Genomic DNA, 27,082 nt, shown 5'->3' with positions numbered 1-27,082 from the left:
CATCATCAGTCATGTCAGCGACGTCCTCAGCCATATCACGTCCCTCCGTAATCATCTGATGAACGCGTAGCCTACGGGCTGAGGCAGTAGGCCTACGCCTCTCGGGAACATCGCCAGCATCCTCGCCAGCAGCTCTATCTCTACCTACAAATCTACCTATGGCACGACCTAAACCTCGTGTTCTGGCCATGATCTGTAAATCATGTCGAACACGTTTTTTTTTCGGTCAAAATATACACAATTTTCTTTATAAAAAATCAACTTTATTTATAAACAAATAAGACTAACTTAAATCAAATCATTTTCACACATACACGACCTAATTTTTTAAAAAAAAATTAAACAACTTCATTTATATAAAAAAAACAACTAATGTAAAATAAAATTATTAATAAACATGCACAACTTAATTTTTTTTAAAAAAAAATAAACAACTTCATTTATATAAAAAAAAACAACTAATGTAAAATAAAATTATTAATAAACATGCACAACTTAATTTTTTTTTTAAAAAATTAAACAACTTCATTTATAAAAAAAAAAAACACAACTAATATAAAAATAATTCATTACTAAACATCCACAACTTAATTTTTAAAAAAAATTAAACAACTAATGTAAAAAAAAAATTATTTAGTAAACATCCACAATTTTTTTAGTAAATAAAATACTTCATTTATAATAAAATAAACTAATTAATTATAAAAAATTAGTATTTTTATAAAACTTCCAAAACACACAACTTTAATTATAAAAATAGACAACTTCATTTTTAAAGAAAAAACACTAATTTAAAAAAAAACAATAAACAAAAACAAACACAACTACTTTTATAAAAAAAAATTAATTTACAAATTAATATTTAGTAAAAATACACAATTTAAATTATAAAAAAAATATGACATCAAAAACCCAAACTTCATTTTTCATAAAATCTAAAAAACAAAATAACCAAAATAAATAAAATAATTCATTTAAAAAAAACAAAACAATTTCTGTTTAAAAAAAATTTTAAAAAAAAACACAAAAAAAAAACAAAAAAACCACTTCCGGAAGAAGTGGTTCTTCCGGAAACACTCCGGAAGAAGGGTTCTTCCGGAAAGGTCTTCCGGAAGTTTGAAACTTCTTCCGGAAGTGCGAGTCTTCCGGAATTCTTCCGGATGAACCACTTCTTCCGGAAAGTTCCCGGAAGACGTTTTCCGGAAGTCTTCCGGAAGAAGTGTTCTTCCGGAAGACGTTTGGTTACTTCCGGAAGAACACTTCTTCCGGAAACTTTCCGGAAAACGTTCTTCCGGAACTTCCGGAAGAACCCCTAAGGGGTCTTCCGGAAGACTCCTCCGTCAGCGATTTCCGCCATTTTTTCCGGCGTCCTCTCGTCTTCTCCCCTCTCGTCTTCTACCCTAGGTTTCGTCTTCTACCCTAAGGTTCCACTAACCTAACGTTACACTAACCTACCCTAATGTAGTGCATAACAAAACCAAAGCTAAGAAGAAGGCCCCCTCCCTGGAAGCAAATGGGTCCAAGGGCTGTCGGAGAAGCTCGCGGAGAAGAAGCTTGTCGGGAAGAGAGAAGAGAAGAAGCTTTTGCGGAAGAGACACAGTGAGAAAAAAGAGAGAATGCTTCCGGGAAGAAAAAAAATGCTTTTTATATTTTTAACTGAAGGGCAAAATTGACCTTTCATTGAATTGCTGGGTGCACCAGCAATATTGCTGGGTGCACCTAGCATATCCCACATTTTTCAAAGTAACGTATGTGAACAGAAACTGGGCCATTCATTAGAATTTGCTCCATTAATTCACACCACAAAATTTTTCCTGAGTTTGGGTATTCTTAGCTCTTTCCCCACCCATGCAGCAAATAAAACAATATAAGTTTTTCTTTAAAAAAAATTGAGAATCATGCTGACTAGTGTCTTTAAGGAATAAAAAAAATTATTCAAATTTTCTACTCTTAATTAATTTTTTGACTAATGCCCTTAAGAACATTGATTAATATTTTTTAAAATTAATAATTTAATTTTAAATGAGTCAAATTACATGAATATAAGTTATACAAATTATTATACTATCAATATAAAATGTGAATTTTAGTGATTCAACCATTAATTTATGACTATATATTACTATTATAACAAAATTGCTCAAATTCTTCAAATATTTGTATTTCTTTCTCTTTTTTAATCCATGAGAATTAAAGAAAATTAAAATTTAGAACTCATCCATATTTGTTGAACTGACTCGTCCCTTGACTATCTATCTCCTTTATAATCGTTAGGCACGAAATATTTACAAAAGGTTGCTTTGTTTTTATTTTGGTTCCATTAATTAAAGAAGTAATAGCAAATGTTGGTCTTAATGTGAATATGATATAGAATCTTTATGCAATTGAAGAAAATATTTATGTTTCAAAAATTATTATCCGAATACATATTTTAAATTTCCTTTTTTTTATGAGTACAAAATATTCTTTATTCTACTTTATATATATGAACACTTTCTTTTTATCATTCCCCCCATATGTTTCTTCACAAAGTTGATTAACATTTACCTTTTTGTTGTCATATTAATCTTGACTTTTTGCATTATACTTTTTGAGAGCGAGGATATGTCGAGTTAAAAAGATAAGTATTATATTATATATATATATATATATATAATATATATCTTTTTTTTAAAAATGAGTAAATTATATATATATATATATATATATATATATATATATATATATATATATATAGTTTTACTATGATATTAGTATGAAATAATTTGCATTTGAAATGTTGACTAATCTTCATTGAGGATAGTAACAGAATACAAGATGAGTTGGACATTTTTCTTTAAACATAATTTATTTCATATTTAAGTTCTTATTACATTCCAATCTTAAACCACTTATATCAAGAGTTAGTGGCTGGCTACTAAAGCTTAATCACAATTTTTTTTACATTTTATTTCTTTTGAATATAAATTTGTTTAATAATAAAATTGATTAATGATATATACCAACAAATAATGAATAATGGTTCTTTTTGGTACACACTACCAAATACGAATATAAAAAGTGGGAAAGATTGTTTTTTTTTTGTGAGAAAAGGGAAGGATTGGTTGATGTCAGGTTGTCTGCAAACAAATTATGTTTGTTAATCATGTTAATAAGTTCTCTAAACACGCTTTTTAAATAAAATATTATTATAATAGTTTTTTTACACAATTATAATAGTTAATATACTAAGAAAATATAATTTTCATTTAAAGATTTATATTTTAGAACTTTTAATAAGTAGGTTAGGAGAAATATTCATTAGTATATGTTTTGAAAACTTTAGTTCTTCAAAGCTTTTATCAGAGTTAAGTGTGTTTTTTTGTCACCAATTCCTTTGGTGGGAATTATCTATACCAATTCTATTAATAACTAATCATTATAAAAAAACTTATTAAAATCTCTTATTTCAATTATATTTTTTTTATTTAAAATTAAAATTTCAAATTTAAAACCTTATTTAAGGAATCCCAACTCAGTTTTATTGCAACAAGATGTAAGTTTTATATGATAACTAATAATAAGTATAGAGTAAGTTACTAAATATTATCAATTTTGGGAAATTAATATGTTAAAGTATATATTGATCTCTAATTTCTGTAATGTTTTCTTTTATTTCATTTAACCGAAATATCAAAAGATAATAATATAATAAAATTAGGAAAACGATACTATTTAAATAGAAAAATGTAAAATATTTAAAACAAAATTTTACTAAAATGTTCAACTTATAAAAAAATGTACAAAAATATTTTGACGTCTTCATTGACGCGTGCGTTACTACTAATATATAGAGTATTTATGCGATACCTTTAATATTTAATATCGACATTCTCAACGTGTAAAATGAACATTTTATACGCATAAGAAAAAATGAACATTGTATATATTTTTTTGGAGCTACAAGAATGGACGGAATATTAATTAGTTGTAACGCGTCAATGAATACGTCAAAATATTTAGACGCTTTGTGTGGAACATCGCTAAATCACACATCTCTTTATTTAAGCACATTGTAAAGATATTTTGAATTTTCTTTTGAATTTTTTTTACCAACTTAAAAATTTGTTTCAGCCTCTGATAGATAATTTTTTTTAATTACTTTTTAATAGTTTTTAACATTTTTTAATATTACTTAAAGCAACGTTTTTTTTTAATAGTGACTTTTAGTTTCAAATTCTTCTCTATATGTTGTTTTCTATCTTTTAATATATTTATTAAGTTTTTTATTATCTTTTTTAAATAAATTATGATTTTATTATTTTTATATATTTTTTTTCAAATACTTCAATTAATTTAATCAAATATTTATAATTTAATAAGTTAATTTTTTAATTTTTATCTATTAATTAATTTTTCAACTTTCAATATAATTTTATCCAAAAAGCTGATTATTAAAAAGGAGAAGGCCAAAAGTGTGCTAGCAACACTTTCTTTTTTCTATTTTCTTTATTAACTTTTTATATTAAAAAAAAGTAATCATAAGATACCTCATTTATTCAATCATGAGTTAGGTCCAAGTGTTTCTTTCCCTCGTTAATATTAGGTCATATCATATGTTAGAAGGTTCATGCAATGATATAATAATATAGCGCGTAAAATTCTTTTGACTTTCGATGTTATAAATATTCAGAAAAGAACTTTAGAATATTTTTCGCATAAAATGCATCTAATAATTGTTATTTTATCTCCCTTGTATGATGGATCAATCATTTGCCTTGCAATAATTTTTATTTTATTTGATGACACTTAATTTATAGACTATAGAAAATGCATAATCACAACTCACAGTCTATATGAAAACGAAAAAAACAATGAAAAAAAAAGCGTCACAAATCATCATACCATTTGTGTTTTTTAAAATTATCTTTAGTAATTAATTATTTTTTAAGAAAAATGATGATAAATCCTATTAGCAAATTCTCCAAATATTAATTAATTACTTAAGACAAAATTATTCAATAAAAAAATTTAATTATTAATTAATGTTCTAATAAACAACATTTTACACTTAGTTAACTAATAATTATGAGGATATATTAAACAAATTCATTGAAAGATATATTATTATTTCTTCCATCTCATAATAATCATCATAAGAAAAAATCATCTCAAAATAATTATTATTTTAATTTTTTTAATATAATATTAATTATTTTTATTTATATTTTTTATAATACAAATAACATAAATTATAAAACCAAAAAAAATAAAACAACGATAAAAACATTTATTTTTTATAAGATTATTATTTTTTTAATTTATTTATTAAATAATAAAATAATTTAGAATGATAATTATAACTATAACAAAGAATAATAAAAACTCAAGTATTAAAAGTAAAGACAAATAATATATACATGTATATCACATCATGTGCGATAGTATGGATAGATAATAGATAATATTGCAAACATTTATATAAAAATAGGAAAAGACAACCACACACACATATGTATATATATATATATATACCTCCCCCACCCATTGCATGTCTTATTGGTTCTCTCTGTAAGCCTCAACGCCAGTTCATTTCCGTTTCCTTATTTTCAGCACCAAAACCAAAGTACTGCGCATATTCTCCCTCTTTGCCATTTCTCTCTCACTCTGCACTTTCTTCTTGAAATTTGATCTCACTTCTCGCATCTTTCAACATTTTTCTCTCTCAATCTGCTGTTTCTTCTTCAACATAGAGATGGTATGTGCTAGCTCTAGTCTCTTTGCTTTAATTTGTTTTCTTATATGCACATGTTTCTTTCCGTTTCATATGTTTAATTATCTTCGCTAGGTATATATACAATATACGTTTTTGTATGAATTAGTCCCCTAATTTGTTTCAAACCATTGAGCTTCTGGATCAACTATCAAGGTTATTCCAGTTTAACCCAAAAATTTAATCGCTCACAGTAATTTTATTCGTCTCAAACATGAATTGTTTTATGTGAAGATCAATATCTATGGTCTATTAAAAAAAAAATTCCTTTTTTCTATGCCTGCATACATTATTTTCTTTTCTCATGCATGGATGGCTGTTTTTGGGCACCTATTATAAGAAGATGGTTTTAGTCTTCTAATTAAGGGCCAAATGAGTGGTATTCCGACGCATGCATACATCTAATCACACATGCCCAGTTTCTGAACTTGGAAGCTAATTCATCTTTATCATTATATAAATAATAATATAACAGTTCGTTGTGTGGGGGGTATGTTTTACAATAATATATATTGGTTCTCTCTTCAAGGCATGCATGTGAATGTGAAAAAGAAAGAAGAAAAAAGAAAAAAAATAAATAAAAGTTGATGTTATTTAATAGTATATTATTGTTCCTTAGTTCACGGGCACAACGCCTTGGAATATGTCAATTTCGAGTTGGCAACCCTATAGTTGAATGTGTTTTGATTGGCTTTTGTAAACTCTTTAAGTCCCTCACCTACTAGGAAAACGACGTCGTATCAAGCGTGGACGTCCTTCGCTGAGTAGTATTATTTTTATGCAAATATCAACCATTATCTATGCAAGTTACGTAATTAGTGTTCTCTTTTGTAAAGTAAGTGAACCCACACTACGAGCTTTTATGAAAACCCCTTTACTGAAAAAAACATGAGTTCGTTATTAAAGGAAATCCAAATTACCAATAAATCTAGTTCAATTGATTCAACAATGCGTGAATTATTATAAATTTTTTAATATTTGTCTTTGATTTTCTACCGATAAAAAAATGAAATCCAAATTTTGATTTCTACTAGAGAAGAATTTGACCCTGGCTTCTGATATTTTGGTTGCATATGGGACACGGTTAGACCTTAATTTGGCTATTACTTGGTGTCGGGTTGGTCTTCTCCGGCTTTGGTTTATGGTCAAATTTTGTCCACTTGGATGTTGGACTGTATTCGCAATTTGCAGGCCAAGAGTGCATTGTAGTCGTCGTTGCTTTTACTTTACAGCAAAGAAAACAAAATTAACATTCAAGAATCATAGTTTATTTATAGGAAATATCATATTGCCTGTCATAATTTTTAGAGTACAATTTATATATCTAATAATTTTAAGTTGAAATTTAACGTGTTATCAGAACCTATACCCAGTCTTAATTTTGAAAGAATGTTAAGAAGTCTCACATGGCGTGTCATAGAAACTAAAAGTCACTATCATATATATTTTTATTTTATTTTATTTAGTTTTATATATATATATATATATATATATATATATATATATATTAATTTAGTCAATTAGTGGATTATAAGGGGGTTTTCTTAGCATCATATGGCCAAATTTAAGCTTATATTTTGATGGCCTTTTACCTCTTAGCCTTAGTGTTTGTGGTATGATTTATATGATCTGATCAACCTATGAACAATTGGTTGAATACTTTGAGTGTTTGATTAAAAAATCTCACATCAACCAGTGATGATGATCTATCATAATAATGATAACAATAATTATAGTAATTAGTTAAAATATACATACATATTTGGTACCCAAATAATTAATTGCAAGCATTGTAGTAATCCGAGGTTGTTATTACTATTTAATTAGCATCTTTACACCAATATTCTTGCAACTCTTTTTGGGATTTTAGGATACGCTCTTTAGAAATAAGAATGTGAAACGTAATGGTGCAGGTTAAGATGGAAGAAGAGAAGAAAGAAACAAAAGTGGTGCTCACAAGGCCACTAACAATAGGAAGGGAATCTGATTCAGACGCGTCTTATAAAGCCCCTAATCTTTTGCAACGAATACTCAGTTTATTCAACAATGTACGCCCAGGCTCTGATCTCACACGCTTCCAGGTACCTTCATTCACTTCTTAGGTTCTCTTTCACGTTTATCTTTATCCTTTTTTTCTTTTTCATTTATTTATTCATTATTGCTTAAACTTTAACTATTCTAATTAATTCACAAGTGCTAGCAACACATTTCCTAAAATATCCTAATATTGGTTGAAATTTATTTAAAACTATAAAATTATGAGAGAGTCGTGGGAACAATAATTTTTTAAAAATTTTCAATAAACTTTAATCAATGTATTAAAAAAAGTGTATGCTAAAATACTATGTGTAAAATACTATGGACTCCGACGTCAATATCTGTTTATCTACATTTATGGCTTACCAGAGCCACTCCTCCTGGACCAAATTAATAATGTTCCAACTACGCAATAGTGATCATGACGTATGCTATTTTAAAATTATTAGAAACTCTAATAAAAAAAATGTAATGTGTATGCTTGTCTTCTTTTTTAATTTTTGTTAAAATAAACTCTTTTTTCATTCTTCAATCAAATGGTATCCAAGTTAATTTGTCAATAGAGTTAATATTTTGGTAAATATGGTTCTTTTTATTTATAAAAGAAATATATTTTCATAATAAAATAAAAAATTAAAATGTCATATCTATTGCAACAAGAAGAATGTTAATTAACCACACATATTTTGACGCTTTCTTTGTGATTGATGAAATTTATTCAAAGTCTTTAATTTTAGTAGGACTTATTATTCCATTAAAGACTCACTTTCTCGGTGATTTTCAATAAATTTTTGACAATTATGGAAAGTGTTAGAAATAGAGTGTCATTGGCATTCCTTATTGTAAAAATCTTAAATTTGTAATGCTTGGTTAGAGTAAAATGTGCAGCTAACACAATGAAAATATGTGAATGATAATATATGTGATGGGAACCGATAATAACTATCATAATTCGTCATGGAGTGATATATAAGTATAACAATAATGGCAGTGCAGAAGTTCGCAGCAGTATGTATTAGGGTATATTTGACAGAAAATGGCTTGCCCAGTATCAGTTGTTCTGTATCAAAATTAGAAACTGTCTTGATGATATTTATTTATAGAAAATAACTGCTGGCACTATGTATTAGGGTATATTTGATAGTAGGGTATGAAATTAAGGAGTGTTAGGGTATATTTCATTAGTTTGTCAATTGGTGTTACGGATAGTTATAAGGTTAACTTGGTGGTTATGAGAGAAAGAGGGGAAGGAGAAATTGTGGATACGAATCCTTCCCACCAACAAACACTAACATTGGCTTTTAAAAAAAAAAGATAGTGCTATTACTTGAGTCAACATATTACAGAAAATGATGAAAATCTTTGACCTTACTTGCAGTTGCCACCTCTGTTCAACTTACCAAAGTCACAACTTCAGTGCTATGGTGAATCAGTGTATTGCACAGGTTCGGACTTGCTAAGCATGTGCAACAATGGTCAGAGTCCACTTGATAGGTTCATATCTGTGGTAGCATGGTGCATATCTACCACTCGCCCTGTGACTTTTGGTGTTGCTCCTTATAATCCCATTCTTGGTGAGACACACCATGTTTCAAGGGGAAATCTTAATGTGTTATTGGAGCAGGTACTTGCTTCTCACTTCTACATTTGCACATTTTTGCCTAACCTTATGGCTAAATTCTTAGTTTGGTCACAAAATGCTAAAAACATGATATAAAGTAATATTATTCATGAAATAGTTTCTGTAACCCTTTTTTTTTTCTCTCTATCTTTGTGGATCACATCAATCATCTTATTATATAAGTAGTATATACTTCTCTTCTTTTGTTGTACAACAATTTGTGCAAATCCAATCTTTCCTGATCTCTTCATTGGTGGCTTTTCTGAACCAGTCTTTATTAATTAGTTTAAACTTCAAACATAATTTTTGGCCTGACCATTTTTCTTGATATTCATTTCCAAGTTAATTGGATTTGTTGGTTTACTTGTCTGCAGATTTCACATCACCCTCCAGTAACTGCTCTCCATGCAACAGATGAGAAGGAAAACATTGAAATGTTATGGTGCCAGCGACCTGATCCAAAGTTTAATGGTATCTCACTTCTTGACCTTTTTCTAGGATCATAATTAATTCAAATAGACTATTGTCCATCTGAATAATAAACCTTCACATGTCACAGATCAATAAAGAATCAATGCAGAGAACATATTTTTCATATTATGCCTTTGTCTGGCTACTAATCATATGTCAACAAAGGGAAATCTAAGAAGCAGCTCTACTTAGAAACACTTGTTATCAATCCATTCTATCATGTGCTGCATTTGATCATTTTCTGTTCCTATAAAAAATTACTTGCATTTTGGAAAAATTATTAGGAACTCATACTGTCAAACTTTATCTAACCCTTTATAGATCTTTCTGATTTTGAATCCTGAACAGTGCATTACATTGCTTATAATGAAGTTTTGGTCACAATTTTGAATGAGTTGTCTTGGATTTCTGAAATTTTTCACAAATGATTTAAAATACGTCCCGAATTAAATAAACTTCTCAATAAACATTTATAGAAAATGAAAATAAAATGAGTTCATCTTCCCAAAAATTAAAATTAACTTATGCACCTCAACATTAAACAAACCTTTTCATTTAACTGTTCAATAAGTTAAGGTGCATAAATTGGTTTTAACATGTGGAAAGAAGTCTAAACAAACTGACTCTAAGTATGCCAATTTCAACTATCATGTTCTAAATGTTGCTCCTTAGTCCTTACTGTAAAATATTGGGTAGATTAATGTATGTGTCTGCAAATTAAATGTACAGGCACATCAGTTGAAGCTAAAGTGCATGGAATACGCCAGTTGAAGCTCCTAAATCATGGTGAAACATATGAAATGAATTGTCCTCGCCTTTTACTTAGAATTCTTCCAGTTCCTGGTGCTGATTGGGCTGGTACAGTTAATATACGGTGCCTAGAGACAGGTCTAGTAGCTGAATTATCCTACAGATCAAGTTCTTTTCTAGGAATTGGGGGGAATCATAGAGTGATCAAAGGGAAGATCCTTGACTCTTCATCATTGAAAGTTCTATATGAAGTTGATGGTCATTGGGATAGGTATTATCTCCCTTCCAAGCACATGTCAGAACTTTCACATGTTTTTTTTAATCATATGTAGTAAAAATATATAAAGTGCATAATAGTAGAGGAACACAATTAAGGACATGTTTAGATAAACTTTTTCAGAAACCCTTCTAAAAGAAGAAAAAATGACATGTTTTCCGTAAGCTAATTTAGAGAAGTTTTTTAATATTATATTAACTTTTCTGAAAAATAATTTTTAACTTATGTATAAGCTAATTTTAGTTTATAAAAAAATATTTTATTTTATTTTTCTTCTTATTTTCTTTTCATAAAAGTGGAGAAATTTATCCAAACATACCTAACTTATTCACTAGTTATGAGCCAAAGTTATTTTCAAGAACGGTATACCTTTTTAACTATATAGTGCACGTTCTTATCCATTTTGTTATGCAGGACCGTAAAAGTGAAGGACACAAATAATGGGAAAGTAAGAGTGATATATGATGCAAAGGAAGTTATGTCAGGTCTCGAAACTCCTATACTCAAGGACATAGAGGTACTAAAAATCCTATTCTCTCTATATTCTCCTCCCCCCATTCTATACTCAATGTGCATTATATAGAATTTAGATGGATAAATTAACAAAACTCATTTAGTTAGATACACATTAAACAATTAAACAATTAAACTTCTTGTTCAAGTAATTGTGTTGTGCCATGCTTTCATGAATGTAACCAGAGATTCTCTTTTTCATCAGGGTGTGTGGCAAACAGAATCAGCTCATGTTTGGGGTGAATTAAACCAAGCCATTGTGAGCAAAGACTGGGAGAAAGCAAGAGAAGCAAAGCTAAAAGTTGAGGAAAGACAAAGGGAGCTTGTGAGAGAAAGAGAATCAAAAGGAGAAACATGGATTTCTAAGCATTTTGTAGTTTCTAACAACAAAGAAGGGTGGCAATGTTCACCTATTCATAAGAGTGTACCTGCGGCCCCCATCACAGCCCTATAATTGTTGTCACTGTCAAGTAGTGTAAAGCATTAAAGTACATTTTAGAAGAGAATGTTCATAAAAAAATTTAATGGTTGAAATTTTGACAACAATGAAGTATATAACAAAATTTAAAATTAGTTACAATTTTAATCGTTGATTTAAAAAAAAAAAGCTGAAAAAGGACAAAAATCCAGGTAAATGTCAAAAGTATCCTTAGATTTGACATGCGTAAAAAAATAACAAGAATCAGATATGTAAATTTCTTATCTAGACAATATATATATATATATATATATATATATATATATATATATATATTTGTTTTTAGGTGCTCTTTACTTATTTAAGAAGATATTACTTTTTAAACAACTAATCAATAACTCTTATTATTTTCTATTTCTTTCTTCTTAACACATTGTATCATCTATTATATCAATGTTTTTCTTTTTATTTTATTCATCTCTCTCAAGTTGTCAAATGATGCTGGGTGTTAAAAGAATTTTTTCTTAAAAAATAAGACACTTATGTGTGTTTGAATTAGTGTTTGTAAAATTAATTCTAAATAAAATTATTTTTATAAAAAAAATTAGTTAAAATTAATTTTAAATGATATGATTTATGTTTAAATGTCTTGATTCTAAGAATAAGTTAATTATAAAATTTAGTATAATTTTTTTATCTAACACAAACAACACCTAAAAGTATTTTTAACTTATAATTAATTCTAAAATTGAATCAATTCTTGAAGTTAGTATCAAACCAAACATGATACAATCAAGTAAATGGGTATTTCTGTGTGATTTTGGATTCTTGAGCGCGAATCCAAAAACACACTATAATGTTAACAGGCAATGAGGGGAATTGCTAGGGGCACCATCAATTTTTTTTAATTTTCAAAATACCCTTTAATGTTTCTGCGGAAGAACCTTCTTCTGCATTTAATGTTACAACTGTGGAAGAAGAACCTTCTTCCGTACCATCTCACGGAAGAAGGTTCTTCTGTAGTTGTAAATTACAACAGCGGAAGAACTTTCCGTGAATTCTTGCGGAAGAACTTCTTTTGCGAGATCGCACGGAAGAAGGTTTTTCCGTCGTTGAAAATAACAACAGCGGAAGAACCTTCTTCCGCGAGATCACATGGAAGAAGGTTCTTCTGCTGTTGTTATTTTCAACTGCGGAAGAACCTTCTTCCGTGAGTTAATTTATTTTTTGGTTTTTAAATTTTTGGATTATTTTGTATTTGTCTATGTTATTTTGTATTTTGTATTATACTATTACAAAATTTAATGCATATTTAATTCGGGTTATTATTACAAAATAAAAAATATTTATTTAATATATATTAAATTTTGTAATAGTAAATATTTTTTATTTTAAAAAAAATATACAAATTAAATATTTTTTATTTAATCTGGGTTACTATTACAAAATTTAATGTATACCTAATTTGGATTACTATTGCAAAATTTAATGCATTAAATATTTTTGTAATATTAACCAGAATTAAATATGCATTAAATATTTTTTATTTAATTCGGGTTACTATTACAAAATTTAGTGCATATTTAATTCGGGTTATTATTACAAAATAAAAAATATTTATTTAATATATATTAAATTTTGTAATAGTAAAAAAAATTTGTGATAGTAAATATTTTTTATTTTTAAAAAATATACACATTAAAAAATATATAGGTTATTAACATAACGCTCTAACCAACTGAGATAATGAACCAATTAGGTTATAAAATAAATAATATTACTATAGATATCACTATAATTTCTAATGCATATTTAATGCGCATGTAAATTTAAATAATAAATTTTGTGATAATTAATTTTGATATAAATTATACGAATTATTTAATCCGTATATTTTTTTAAAAATATAAAATATTTACTATCACAATTCACAAATTTTACACTATTAAAAAATTTAATATATATTAAATAAATATTTTTTATTTTATAATAGTAACCCGAATTAAATATGCATTAAATTTTGTAATAGTAATCTGAATTAAATAAAAAATATTTAATGCATATTTAATTCGGGTTACTATTACAAAAATATTTAATGCATTAAATTTTATAATAGTAACCCGAATTAAATAAAAAATATTTAATGCATTAATTTGAGTTACTATTACAAAAATATTTAATACATTAAATTTTGTAATAGTAATCCAAAAATTAAATATACATTAAATTTTGTAATAGTAACCCAAATTAAATAAAAAATATTTAATTTATATATTTTTTTAAAAATAAAAAATATTTACTATCATAATTTTTTTTTACTATTACAAAATTTAATATATATTAAATAAATATTTTTTATTTTGTAATAATAGCCCGAATTAAATATCATTAAATTTTGTAATAGTAAAATAAAAAATAGAAAATACAAAATAATCCAAAAATTTAAAAATAAAAAAAACAAATTAACTCACGGAAGAAAGTTCTTCCGCAGTTGAAAATAACAACAATAACAGTGGAAGAACCTTCTTCCGTGGCTTCCTGCGGAAGAAGTTCTTCCACAACCACAAGATGACACGAAAGAAGGTTCTTCCGCAGTTGAAAATAATAACAATGGAAAAACCTTCTTCCGTATGAAGGTATTCACATTTTTTAAATAAGGACAATTTTACCCATTCACATAATTGCTGGGTGCACCAGCGCAATGTTACTGGTGCACCTAGCAACTCCCGGCAATGAGACCAGCCATGAGCGAGGACAAACCCGTTCTGAACTTCATATGTGTATTAAGAAGGCCCAACCAACTGAGTATAGGAATATCATGAAATTGCTGATACAGATGCAGATTCACAAGTAAATTACAAGATAGAAGTAAATCAAACATCTAGTGTACATAAAGGCTGCTTTTATGTGAGGACTGAGGACAAGTTTAATGGGAAAATAAAGTTCGAATGCTAATTGTTTTGGAGTTGGTGTGGATATACTATGCAATGCTTTGTCACTTCTTTTACGGGAAGAGTAATTCTTAGTTGAGTATAATGGGGGAATATGTTTAAACTTAAAAAGAAACTTTCAAATAAAAGTTTTTGAAAAAAATACATTTCTAAGAAGCAAATAGAATTTTCTTCTTAAAATATACAGAAAATTATTTATTTTAAATAAAAATAATTTAGACAAATATACTTAGAAAATAAAAAATTACTGATTTTATTAAAATAAAATTTTTAAATAATTAAATTTAAACAAACCAATTCAATATCTATTGCTCCAATAAGTTAAAACTTAAGATATATTAAAATAAGAATAAAGTTTGTATTAAGGTCTGTGTCAAAAAATTAATGCATATACACCGTTTTATATTATAAACACATATTAATTGTTATAAAATTTGATAAGTTACAATTATTAATATATTTAATAACTTTGTTCCTCTTTTAAATTGTGAAATTATTGCTGTAAATCGTTATTATTATTATTATTATTATTATTTGGAAACAGACAGTCTACCAAAACTTCAAACAAAAATTAATATTTTATTTATTAACAAACAAAAAATTAATATTAGTTGTAATATGTGGAGTCTTTAACAATAATCTTTTGGAGGGAACATAATTCAAGTGATGATGGAAAAACACAAACTTAATTTTTTTTTTTACTCAGTAAATTATGTGATAACTTTTTGTCTTGAATATAAAATACTCAAAAGATAAAAATATTTACTTTTATTTCTTATTTAATAATTATATTTTTTCTCTCTTATCTTTCTTCGATGATTGTTCTTGTTATCATCAGTTCACCACACCATCACTATCATTATCATTATCATTACATTACCATCTTCATCATTATTATGCCATCATCATTGAGACGACAATTATTATAATTACAACCTTGATTGTTCCAAGGTTTATGCTATTGCAACCACCACCACAACTTGGTATCACCACCATCACTTTTACTATCCAAGTTTTCATTGTTATTGTTATCATCATCGTTGTTATAATTATTGTCACTATCGTAATGGTCGTTATTTTTTGTTATTATCATTGTTACCACAATTATTATCATTATCATTGATGTCTTTGTCATCATCATCACCACTAATATTGTTGTATTAAAATAATTAATACAAATATTGAAATAGTTTATATTAAAATGGGATTTGCAATAAATTTCACATTATTTTGCCTGCGTTGTCTTTTCTCTATCAAATAATGGTCAAAATTAAAAGTTCCATAATTTTACACTGTTATTCTTGTATTGTATCTTAGTATGTATCAAATCTATACTATAAGTTTCATTATACTCCATTAAATAACTCTCCTCATATAATTCCATTTTGAGTTTTTTTTTTTTAATCTTCTTTCTTGATTATCTGCCATGTATTTTTTTATCTTCAATCCTTATTATTGTGCTTCTTAGTTTTCTCCATATTAATTGTTCTTAAAAATATAAGTATAAAAAAAAAGTCTTTATCTCTTTTTTTATTAACTTTTCAATAAAAAATAATTTAAGTACATTGAACAGGATTACTGATTTCCAAAAAGCCTGTATGGCTGTATCCCTTCTCCCTTGTATAAATACAAACAAAGAAGAAGGGGTAGCATAGTTGACAAATGAAGATTATAAGCCAGCAATAGCATCAACTGTGATCTGCTGTCCAAAATCCTGCGTTATATATGCAGCAAACGGCAAAGTTTCTTTAATTCTTCATATATATTTATTTTCACAATCCGATCAAAGCAAGACCAACATATATATTCATTCATCTTCACGTACATATCCCTCGTTAGTTTTCAGATAATATGGTACGCACCTTCTCTGATTCTCTTAATTTCATGTTTCCTTTCTATATTACACCTTTTTGCACATTATATATATATGTATTTGTATATGTATATGATGCCCGGAACAGATTAAGAACACAAAGCAGCGTTCCGGCAATCTTTTTTTGTTTCAGTACAGAACACGCGTATGTATATATATATATATATATATATATATATTAATTAGTGGATTCTTCTATACTATTACCTTGAACATGCATATGGATTATCATGTTATCACGATTATTATTCTCTTTTTTATATATGTATTTGATCCTGAAAAAAAAAATGTATGTATATATGTTATGTATACATGTACGCGCGTATATATATGCATATGAATATCATACTTTGTTGATTCCTTTTCATCTTTTCGTATATTTCACGCTGAGTGAAGAATATGACAATAGTTGTAGTTTCGCTTATATTGATATTTAATGATTATCCACCGACCTCATCGGAAATTTTCCTGGTGTTAACTGAGTATAGAGAGAAATCCATGGAAGTAATCCTCAAGGGTCTCTTTTAGAAATAAGCCAGAGTTTAATTAGTAGTTTTAGTTTCATGGTAACATGTAAGTTTTTATTTTTTATTTATAAAGTGTAGCCATGTAAATTTTATATTAGACAGATTAGAAAAATTATAATATGATATACATTTATGATTATGAAAGAAGAAAAAACACATTTTCTATTAAATATAATTAAATATAATAAGAGGAATATTAATAACAACTTTCTTCCTGATTGACTAAAATATGTTTAAAATCATCATCTTAGTGAGTTTTACTTTTAGATTAGGAGGAGAATATTTAAATGAAAAAGAAGATGCACCAAAATTTGTAATTTCTCATATAATAATTAGTGAGCCTTATAATTAATTAATTATGAAAAATCTTTGTTGATATCAAATTATATATTCTTCCCTTCAACATAATTACGTGGTGTGTTATTCAATAATAGGAAAAGATCTGAAATCATATTACAAAAAAAAAACGTGAAATTTCAATACCTAATACTTTACCCAATACCCATATTATTAAAACAGCTGACTAGCTAGTGGTAAATTAAGGACAATTTATTTATTATTAGTACCATTTACCCTTCGCCTTTAAGAATAATAACTTCCATAGAACATTGAAAAATAAGCCAGTTGTGTCGACGTGTCGTGTCTTATGTCTTTTGTGTTCGTCGATTTCTTGGTGGAAATCTAGTTGCATATGAATCGGGTAAATACGGTGGGGCAAGTATAACCAGAAACGCAATAAATTAATTAAAGTCCTTTTTTATGCATATTAAAGTCCTTGTTATGCAATTAAGGTTATTTTTTTCTGGATGTATGATTAAAAATAAATTCTCATGTGCGTTAGATCAGTTTTTGGTAATATAATTTTTATTTCATAATAATAAACCATTAGAATTGCATTATAAAACCATATTAGTAATATATTATTTCTGTTTCAAGAAATTGCTATATATTACTAATATAGTATGTTATATATTAATATTTTTTTCTAAGTGACATTATTATATGCAGTGTAATATGTGATTTGAAGATAAACCATGAGGGTGGGGAATTGTTCTGATAAATGACGTAGGGTTGGGATTTATATAGTGATTACATGAATTTAGTGGCACCTAATCTCATTTTAAATCCACTTATTAAAGGTAACAACGCAGTTTTGGGTGTTGAGGTGCAGGAGCAGGAGAGTGAGACAAACATTGTGCTGACGAAGCCATTCTCTTTAGGAAATGGGAATGAATCAGATTCTGAGGTTTATAGTGCGCCAAATATTTTGCAGCGCATATTAAGTCTGCTTACGAATGTGCGGCCAGGATCTGATCTCACTCGCTTTCAGGCAAGTTACATTTCACCACCATTAAACGCCCATTTACAGTTGGAAAAATAAAATAAAAATATTGGCTTAATAAATGATTTTTTTAAAAATGTTTAATATCATAAAATATACAAGGTTAATTTAATATTTATTTTTACGAGGCTATTTATAATTTTTAAAATTGATTTTTTTTTCATATTAGCTTTTTCAAAATTAGTTCTTAACCTGTGAATAAGTTAATTTGAGCTTACAAGAAATTTATTATTTTTTTCTTATTTTATTTTCCTATAAGTATGTATGAAAATTAAAAAATTAAGAAGAATATCATTTTTTAACCATATGATTTTGGTTTTATAACTAATGTAATGTTTTTACATTAGTTATTCACATAATTTTAAAAAATTATATACGTAGGTTCGAGTTTGAATATATGAACTTACTTTGAACTAAAAAAATAGATATTTTAATTTTATAATTAAGGACGAAAAACATATTTAAATTAAATATTTTCAAATAAACCTATATTCTTTTTTTCTTTCTTATGTACCATAAAAAGGAAAACCTTAAATATGTTTTAATCCCTCAAATTTTGGGGGTCTATCGTCCTCCCCCTAACTAAAGCTTGCATTTTTTTAATCCTCAATTTTGCAAAATGCTTTTTTAGTTTTGCACTGAAAAAAACCCACCACAAATAATACATTCAAATCACCAAAAAAAAATTAGTCATGAAGGACTAACAAGAAGCATTTTGCAAATTTGAGAAATAAAAAAAAGTAAATTTTATGAAAACATGTTTAAGCCAAATTTGAGAGACTAAAAAAGATAGAGTCCAACTTTGAAGTAACAAAAATATGTTTAAGCAAAAAATAAATAACATTCTTTTATTCCTTCCTACATGCAGCTGCCTCCTCAATTCAACTTCCCTAAGTCACAACTTCAGTGCTATGGAGAATCTATATATTCCTCAACTTCAGATTTGCTAAGCAGGTGTAACACTGGGCAGAGTCCACTTGAAAGGCTCATATTTGTTGTAGCATGGAGCATATCCACCACACGACCAGCAATTTTTGGAGTTGCTCCCTACAACCCCACTCTTGGAGAGACCCATCATGTTTCCAAAGGAAACCTTAATGTCTTATTAGAGCAGGCACATGCTTTTACATTCTGTTACATGCTCAATGTGGTCACAAAATGATTACATTTGATTATTTCATTATGTTGTTATAATCTTTGAGCCTCTCATGTGTCATCATGACATATCATGGATAGCTATTTTATTTATTTGTTTGCAGGCTTCACACCACCCTCCTGTATCTGCCCTCCATGCAACTGATGAGAAAGAAAATATAGAAATTATATGGTGCCAGTATCCTGTTCCAAAGTTCAATGGTATAATTCTTTGACATGATATCTGTCGTGGAATTAAATAAAGAGCAAATTACTCCCACCCTCTAAGCTTTTTTTGAATCACACATAACACCACTCTTTTTTCTATTTCTTACACTAATCTGCTTTATGTTTAAAAACATTACACTGACATCTCTTATATAGTACACCAACCCTTATTAATGTTTGAAAACATTATACTAAAACTCCCTTATGTATTACAATAACACCCCCTATAAGGGAGGTTTTTGTGCACATTAAACAAGGAGGGATAGTGAGTAATTAAAAAAAACTTCGGGGGTGTTAATGTAATTTGTTCTAAAGTTTTACATGAATTACTACTTTTGATAAATTTGTATGCAAATATATGGGTAGTGTCTGCTCTTCTATTTTTCCCCTTATTATATTCCTAATTGAGTTGGAACATGTATACTCTAAATGTTCTGTCACATGTATAAACAATCAAATATGCAGGTACTTCAGTGGAAGCTCAGGTGCATGGGAAACGGCAGCTGAAGCTCATCAATCATGGAGAGACATATGAAATGAATTCTCCTCACCTCTTGATCAAAATTCTTCCAGTGCCTGGAATTGATTGGGTTGGCAATGTAAATATCAAGTGCATAGAAACAGGCCTTGTGGCTGAATTATGCTACACTAGTCAATCTTTCTTTGGATTTGGAGGGAGTAAAAGATTGATAAAAGGGAAGATCATTGATTCATCTTCATTGAAGATTCTGCATGAAGTTAATGGTCACTGGGATAGGTATCTAACTTTGATAGTTTTGATTGCCTACCTGAAAAGTGAAAAGCATTACCTTATCTTACATTACTTAACAAGCAGTAACTAATTGGTCCTTTCTAATATTCTGATGATGCTATGTTACAAATCTCATAACATTATGCAGTACCGTAACACTAAAGGAAACAAGAAGTGGAGAAATAAGAGTGATATATGATGCCAAAGAAGTCATTTCAGGGCTTCAAGCTCCTACTTTGAAGGATGCAGAGGTAATAAATGATATACACAACACACATATAAGTGCATGACCATTGAGAAAATATTAAAATAATGGTTAGATTATTAAAATTAAGGGATACATCTCCTATTTTTCCCTCCACGAAGTTGATAGTGTCAAAAGGAGATCTTATTTTCCTTTATGAAGTAACACATGCAGTATCTTGAGTAATATACCACACCACTCTTGTATTAATGTTGTGTGTATGTTTGATATGAACGAAAGTGTGAGACTGAAATCATTTCTAATATTTAGCTCTTGATTTTTCATATGCACACTATCAGTTCTACCAAAATCCAAGCACATTATAGCAGAAGAAACTATTATTTTCAATCAATCAAATCAAATTTTGTCTTCCTTCACACAGATTTTGATTCCTTCAGTTCCAATCAAAGTAAAAATGTTTAAAAAAATGAAAAGTAGTGTGCCGGCAATCATGATGTTTCATGCATATGTTAGCTCAATGACAAAGCATACTTTTAGGCAATATATGGATGAGTTTTCTAGTGTTCCTAAAGTTAATCTAAGATTTTTCTTGTGTGTATTTCATCAGAGTGTGTGGCTAACTGAATCAGCTCTTATTTGGAGTGAGTTGAGCCAAGCCATTCTAAGCAAAGACTGGGAAAAAGCAAGAGAAGCAAAGAAAGCTGTGGAGGAAAGACAGAGGGAGCTCTTGAGAGAGAGAGAATCAAAAGGAGAAACTTGGGTTCCTAAGCATTTTATTCTGTCTCAAAGCAAAGAAGGGATCTGGGACTGTTCTCCTATTCAAAAGTGGGTCCCGGCATCTCCTATTGTCACCTTGTAATTTGCTATATAGTTTATATTTGCCACTAGTTCCACTACTACATTATTAGTACTATTTTATAAAATTAGGCATGTGAAAGTTGTTGTCAAAGACATCATTTGCTTGGTCAACCTTCCTAAAAACAAGAACAACGAAAATCTATCTGGTATTAGGCCCCTTATTGGGTTGGTGCTTAGAAGGAAGAAATTATCTGTAGAATACAAGTTTGGCTACCAGACTCAACGAAATATTGAATTTAATCCCCTTCCTTTCCCTTCATTTGGACTACAAAATTATCATCAGTTGTTAAAATACTATAAAAAGTTTGTGCTGCATATCCTAATCTACAATCTACTAGCAAAAATTTCTCTTTATGTGACTGCTTCATTAATTTTAATTATAAGACACATATTTGAAATACCCATTAGGTTGCTTAGACCAAAGATTGTTTATGAAATCTGCAAACTGAAATACCAAGTGCTTAATCATTTGGATCATGCCTTGAGGAACATTCATAAATACAAAATAGAAGAACTATACACAATAAATTTTCAAGAGCAATTGTCTCAAATTTCACTTTTTTTCCCTAGTAAAAAAAGATACACCAAACCACCTAACATGCCTTCTTCCTTTCTAGTGCTACCTCCATCCAAGGTCTTTGAAACATCAATTGTGTTCTTGCAAATCTGACTCGCTTCTCCGATTGAAAGACTTCTCTCTGATGGTGTCCAAGATAGGCTTCCACGGACGCACTCGACACGGGCTTGGCCCTCCATATGGCATGCCAATTTGCTCAACCACACCACCAAGCCTGCCAGGACTCCTTGAAGGTGAACTCCAAACATTGCTTGAAAAGGAACCATCTTTGAGGGAAGAAGACTTTTTGCCCTCAAGCTTCCTGCTTCTAGTTTTGGCTATTGCAGTGAGCCTCTTAGCAAGGGAAGCCAAGTCCACAGGAGAAACATCAGCTTGAAGGATTGAGTATGGTAGCATGAAGTACACATTCCCTGGTTGGAGTTGTGTGTCTCCATTCAATGGCTTTGAGCAAGAGGAAAGAAGCTGAACTGAGGTACAAACAAAGTGCTTTGGAGGGGTGCCTGTGACTTGGCTCACTGAAATTGGATTCTCAAAATCCTCCACATAGCCACTCAGATGAACCAAACGAACATTGTTGATTGTGAAGGATGGCTTAGAAGAAAAACAACCTCCCATGTGTGCTTTTTTCTTTGTAAATGATGCACAATGAAAGGGTATTGCTACTAAGGTTGTAGTATACTTATGTATATGACTATATCAATTAATCAATTAACCATATACAATAGACAACTAGGATTTGATTATTGATGCGTGGTTGGATAAGTTTCTAGTTTTTTTTATGCCTCAGCAGACATATAGAAATGAAATGGATGGTTTTGGTTAGCTAAGCAGTGAATTTTCTGACTGGTTCCTTGTGTTTATCTACTTGTGGATTCAACTTCAAGGACACGAAAGGGTGGCTATTTAATGAAAGTGCTTATGCTTGGAAACACAAAGCTGAAGCCTCATGTGGCCAATAAAGGCATATTTATTTATGTTAGTTTAAGTGAGAAATTCTGTAGTAGTGCAATGACCAATTTCAACAATAATCAGAAAGCACCCAATTCTATTCTTTCAAACACCATAATTTCTAACCCAACCGTATGAAATGGGTAATTGACCAAATGGACCTGCCTTTTTCTATGCTAAAAGATGATGCAAGCTTGAACCGTTGAAACATTCAAACTAAAGCCAAATTACTATTTATAATCATACATGGAGATGTAAATTCAACAATTACAAGGCTATAATGGCATAATTAGCATTTGATTTTGATTTTATTTTTGGATGAAATGGAAATGTCTTGGCCGTGAGGTTAGTGTCAGAAGCATTGCCAATAGTATATGGTTGGCCCCTTTGAATGTGATGGAAATAGACATTAAAGTGGACTTAGAACACAAAGTCTTGACAAGTATAAGAAACACAAACTTTCTACTATCTATTAGTGAACTTTTTATAAATGATACGGGTATCACTAATTTTATTGATAATTAATTTTCATTAAAAAATATGTCTAATCATTTTTGACAAATTTTTATAGAACCCAATAATATTCAGACCAAATCACTTATTAGTTCTATTAATAGTGACTGAGCCTTTTGGTTTTATGCCAGTTATCTATCTTGATGTTGCCGTGTTGCCTTCTATTTTGTGCTAAGTTCAAGCTTAGATGTATGTGTAGGTAATCTTATTTTGATTTTTGAATGCATTTATCTTACTTAGTACTTTAGAGTAAGACGTACGCGTTCATTATTTTATAATACATATCGCAATTATACCCGCAAACATCTCTGAAAAAGAAATTGCACCTTGTATGCAAATTGCTAAGCATCAGATAACTTAAGCATGCTGATTTTTTTTTATACTATCATTATTACACAGCCTACAGTGCCGGCATGTGCTCTGAACATGATAAATAGTGTGAGTGCCAACAGGTTTTGTAATTATGCTATTATCTAGTTTTCTTTTATTTGAAAAAAAGACTATGAATAAATAGTGAAAATAATTTTATACAATTATTTAATCATAAATCATCATATTGAAAAACTTATTTATTTATACAACAATAGTTTTAAAAAAACTATGTTACGAATAATATGTAATGAAATAATAGTATAAAATATTTTCTCTCTCTGTATACAGTTAGTTAGTTACACACTTTTTTTTTTATTGGTACAATTAAATTCACTTTTTTTTATGGAGGGATAATGTACGGTTGTCCTTTCTCTTTTTTCGTACGATGTACTTAAATTTGCTCGATTGCTTTATAAGATTGTTTAATTAAAATAAAATTATTTAATAAACGAATTTATTTCATTAGTTTATAATTTTATTTTAGATGGTATTTAAGTTACGTTTGAACTTATAATTTATTATTATTATTTTAATAAATTTATCATTTACCATTTATTTAATATTATTATTTATTTTCATAAAAATACTCCTTTAATATTTACACTACATATTTTTAATTTTAATGATACATTGGTTTTTGTTAAAAAATGATAAAATTTTAAAATTAATTGAAAACCTAAAAACATATTTATGTCTACAAAAGAGATAAATATATAAACATATCTTTTGATTTGTTTTATATCTAGGCTTAATTATATTTCTTGCCTCTAAAGTTTTACAATGTCCCAAATTTTGTCCCGGTGAAATTTACCTCCCAATTTACAAAAGGAAAATACTATTTAGTACGGAAATGATTTTCGTACCAAAGCACGAACAAGTGATTTTTCTCAAAATTAAGCTATTTTGTGACGCTTTTTATGTAAAATTTTCCCCTACGCAAAAAAATGGTTTAATTCTTCACGATAAATAAAACAATTAATATTTTTTTATTATTTTTTCAAAATTAATTTTTATTCCATTCAACGCAAAATGAACTTTGAAAATGGAAAAGAAAAATACTCCAAACATTATTTGATGTAAACAAAATCAATTTTCAACATCCAAATTATTTTCCAATGCCAATCGTAAGTCAAACGGAGGTTAATTCCTTCATAACGTACACTCGTGGCACAATACATTTCTTCATCAGGTAAGGATTCGTGTTTATTGATTACTCATTTTCTTTTTTTATTATATTTGTTTTGTCGTTCCAGCACCTGAGACCAAAAAGAAAACATTGTTGAAAATATGATGGATTTGAAAATCTTTGATCTAGGAATTTGACGTGAGGTGAGAAGAGTGGCGATGTTGTGCCTGTTCCCAGTGGGAAAACGTTGAATTGAATGTGGTATGTTATTACCATAGAATGACCTTTATTGGGGCTTTCCCACCCTCTCCTTAATTGCAGTATTTTTTTTTCCTTATAACTTGTTTATTGAATTATTGAGTTTTGTACTTTTAAATAACTTATACTTGAAATAAAAGTTTTCCCATAATTTATTGAGTAACAATAAATAAAGGTTTTGACTTGTCTATCATCATCTAAGTTGTGTTGTCCATGGTACTACACTTGTTTTGCAAATCAAACGGACCGTAAATGATCATGATCCCAAACAACCCTTACATGCACATAATTGGGTTTTTCAGTTTAATGAAAAAAGTTAAAAAGATTCAATTATGTGTTACGTAAAACATATAGATTGGTCAAATCATAGTTTTATAAAACGTTTAATAGTTTCTCGCTCAAAAGATACTAATTATATATTGATATTATGTTATGAACAGATCTGAAAGTAACTCAAAACTAAAAGAACTAAAATCAGAGAAGATTGTGTAGAAAACACTCTCTATTGATTGAATTAGAAATGTACAACAACCCATTAACTTGTAACTCACTGTATTCTTTTATATACATTAATCACAGTTTGGTTATAACTCAAACAATGACTTAGACTAGTAAGACACGTGTACAAGCTATTAGTCACGTGTAACAATAATTGTGGCTAAAGTCAAAAGTCACTTATCTAACAATTCTCCACCTTAGCTTGAATTTACTTTTCATCACTTGAAGAATTCTAAGACAATGCTTGAATTTCTCGCTGGGCAAAACCTTCGCTTGAATTTCTCACTGGGCAAAACCTTTGTGAAATTGGATTATCACTTGTGCACACCTTTTCCAAGGTCACTTTTTTCTTGGAAATTACCTCCCAAACAAAATAAAGCCACACATCTGTGTGTTTAGTTCGTTCATGATATACTTGATTTTTTACCAAATGAATACCACTCTCATGGTCTCTATAAGTCCTTACATTTGCTTCTTTTACTCGTAGCTTTGTGACCATTCTTTCATCCATCTTTCATCTTTTATTGCCTTTATCACAACAATAAATTCAGCCACTATAATGGACAATGATACCACATGTTGCATATTACATTTGGAGCTCATTGTGTTCCCTCCAAATTTGAACATGTTGATAAGTTGATCTACATAACTAACAAATTTAAGTTGGTAGTTAAAACAATTGTAACAAACTACTAAAGTTAGTGAGTTGTTCATTTGTAAAAATTAGTATAATTAGGTCAACTACTCTTTAGATTGAGAGTGATTCTTTTCAATTCTCTCTAGAAAATTCTTTGTAATCTTAAATTCATCCTGAGAAAAGAAATTTTGATTTTTTCTGTGTATCTTTTCTATGATACTTTGCACAACAAATTGGTGCGGTGAGCATGGAACGATCAGTCATGGCGTCTGCAAGTATGAGGTTGAAAAATTTATAGGCCAAAATGATTTTGGCTTATGGCAATTGAAATGAGAGCATTGCTTGTTCATCAGGGTCTTGAAAAAGCTTTGCAAGGTGAAACCTCTCTTGATGCAAAGCTGGAGGAAAGGGATAAGAAGATCTTGATGGATAAGGCTCACATTGT

The 27,082-nt window shown here is 28.8% G+C and overlaps 3 protein-coding genes across 5 annotated transcripts; 2 read left to right on the top strand and 1 right to left on the bottom strand.

Annotated features, from left to right (window-relative positions):
• Positions 1 to 5,530: 5,530 nt before the first annotated feature.
• LOC100813724 (oxysterol-binding protein-related protein 4C) lies at positions 5,531 to 11,994 on the top strand. 2 transcript variants are annotated; one of them, XM_006586928.3, is made up of 7 exons: positions 5,531 to 5,737; positions 7,666 to 7,833; positions 9,168 to 9,413; positions 9,785 to 9,881; positions 10,611 to 10,902; positions 11,323 to 11,425; positions 11,627 to 11,994. In XM_006586928.3, exons 1-7 carry the CDS (start codon positions 5,735 to 5,737, stop codon positions 11,873 to 11,875), a joined length of 1,158 nt encoding a protein of 385 aa, XP_006586991.1. In that variant the 5' UTR covers positions 5,531 to 5,734; the 3' UTR covers positions 11,876 to 11,994. The 2 variants fall into 2 exon arrangements, with proteins under 2 accessions (XP_006586991.1, XP_003533732.1); XM_003533684.3 differs by lacking the exon at positions 5,531 to 5,737 and having other exon boundaries at positions 7,657 to 7,833.
• A 4,404-nt stretch (positions 11,995 to 16,398) lies between these two features.
• LOC100780927 (oxysterol-binding protein-related protein 4B) lies at positions 16,399 to 21,967 on the top strand. 2 transcript variants are annotated; one of them, XM_003534850.5, is made up of 7 exons: positions 16,399 to 16,644; positions 18,356 to 18,520; positions 19,401 to 19,646; positions 19,792 to 19,888; positions 20,360 to 20,651; positions 20,794 to 20,896; positions 21,458 to 21,967. In XM_003534850.5, exons 1-7 carry the CDS (start codon positions 16,642 to 16,644, stop codon positions 21,707 to 21,709), a joined length of 1,158 nt encoding a protein of 385 aa, XP_003534898.2. In that variant the 5' UTR covers positions 16,399 to 16,641; the 3' UTR covers positions 21,710 to 21,967. The 2 variants fall into 2 exon arrangements, with proteins under 2 accessions (XP_003534898.2, XP_006586990.1); XM_006586927.4 differs by having other exon boundaries at positions 16,400 to 16,644; positions 18,362 to 18,520.
• A 202-nt stretch (positions 21,968 to 22,169) lies between these two features.
• Positions 22,170 to 23,218, bottom strand: LOC100780386 (uncharacterized). Its single transcript, XM_003534849.5, has one exon. It carries the CDS (start codon positions 22,898 to 22,900, stop codon positions 22,355 to 22,357), a length of 546 nt encoding a protein of 181 aa, XP_003534897.1. The 5' UTR covers positions 22,901 to 23,218; the 3' UTR covers positions 22,170 to 22,354.
• Positions 23,219 to 27,082: the final 3,864 nt, after the last annotated feature.

This window comes from Glycine max, chromosome 9, assembly GCF_000004515.6.
Source record: "Glycine max cultivar Williams 82 chromosome 9, Glycine_max_v4.0, whole genome shotgun sequence".
Taxonomy (NCBI): Eukaryota; Viridiplantae; Streptophyta; class Magnoliopsida; order Fabales; family Fabaceae; genus Glycine; species Glycine max.
This window is presented reverse-complemented; position numbering and strand designations above follow the sequence as displayed.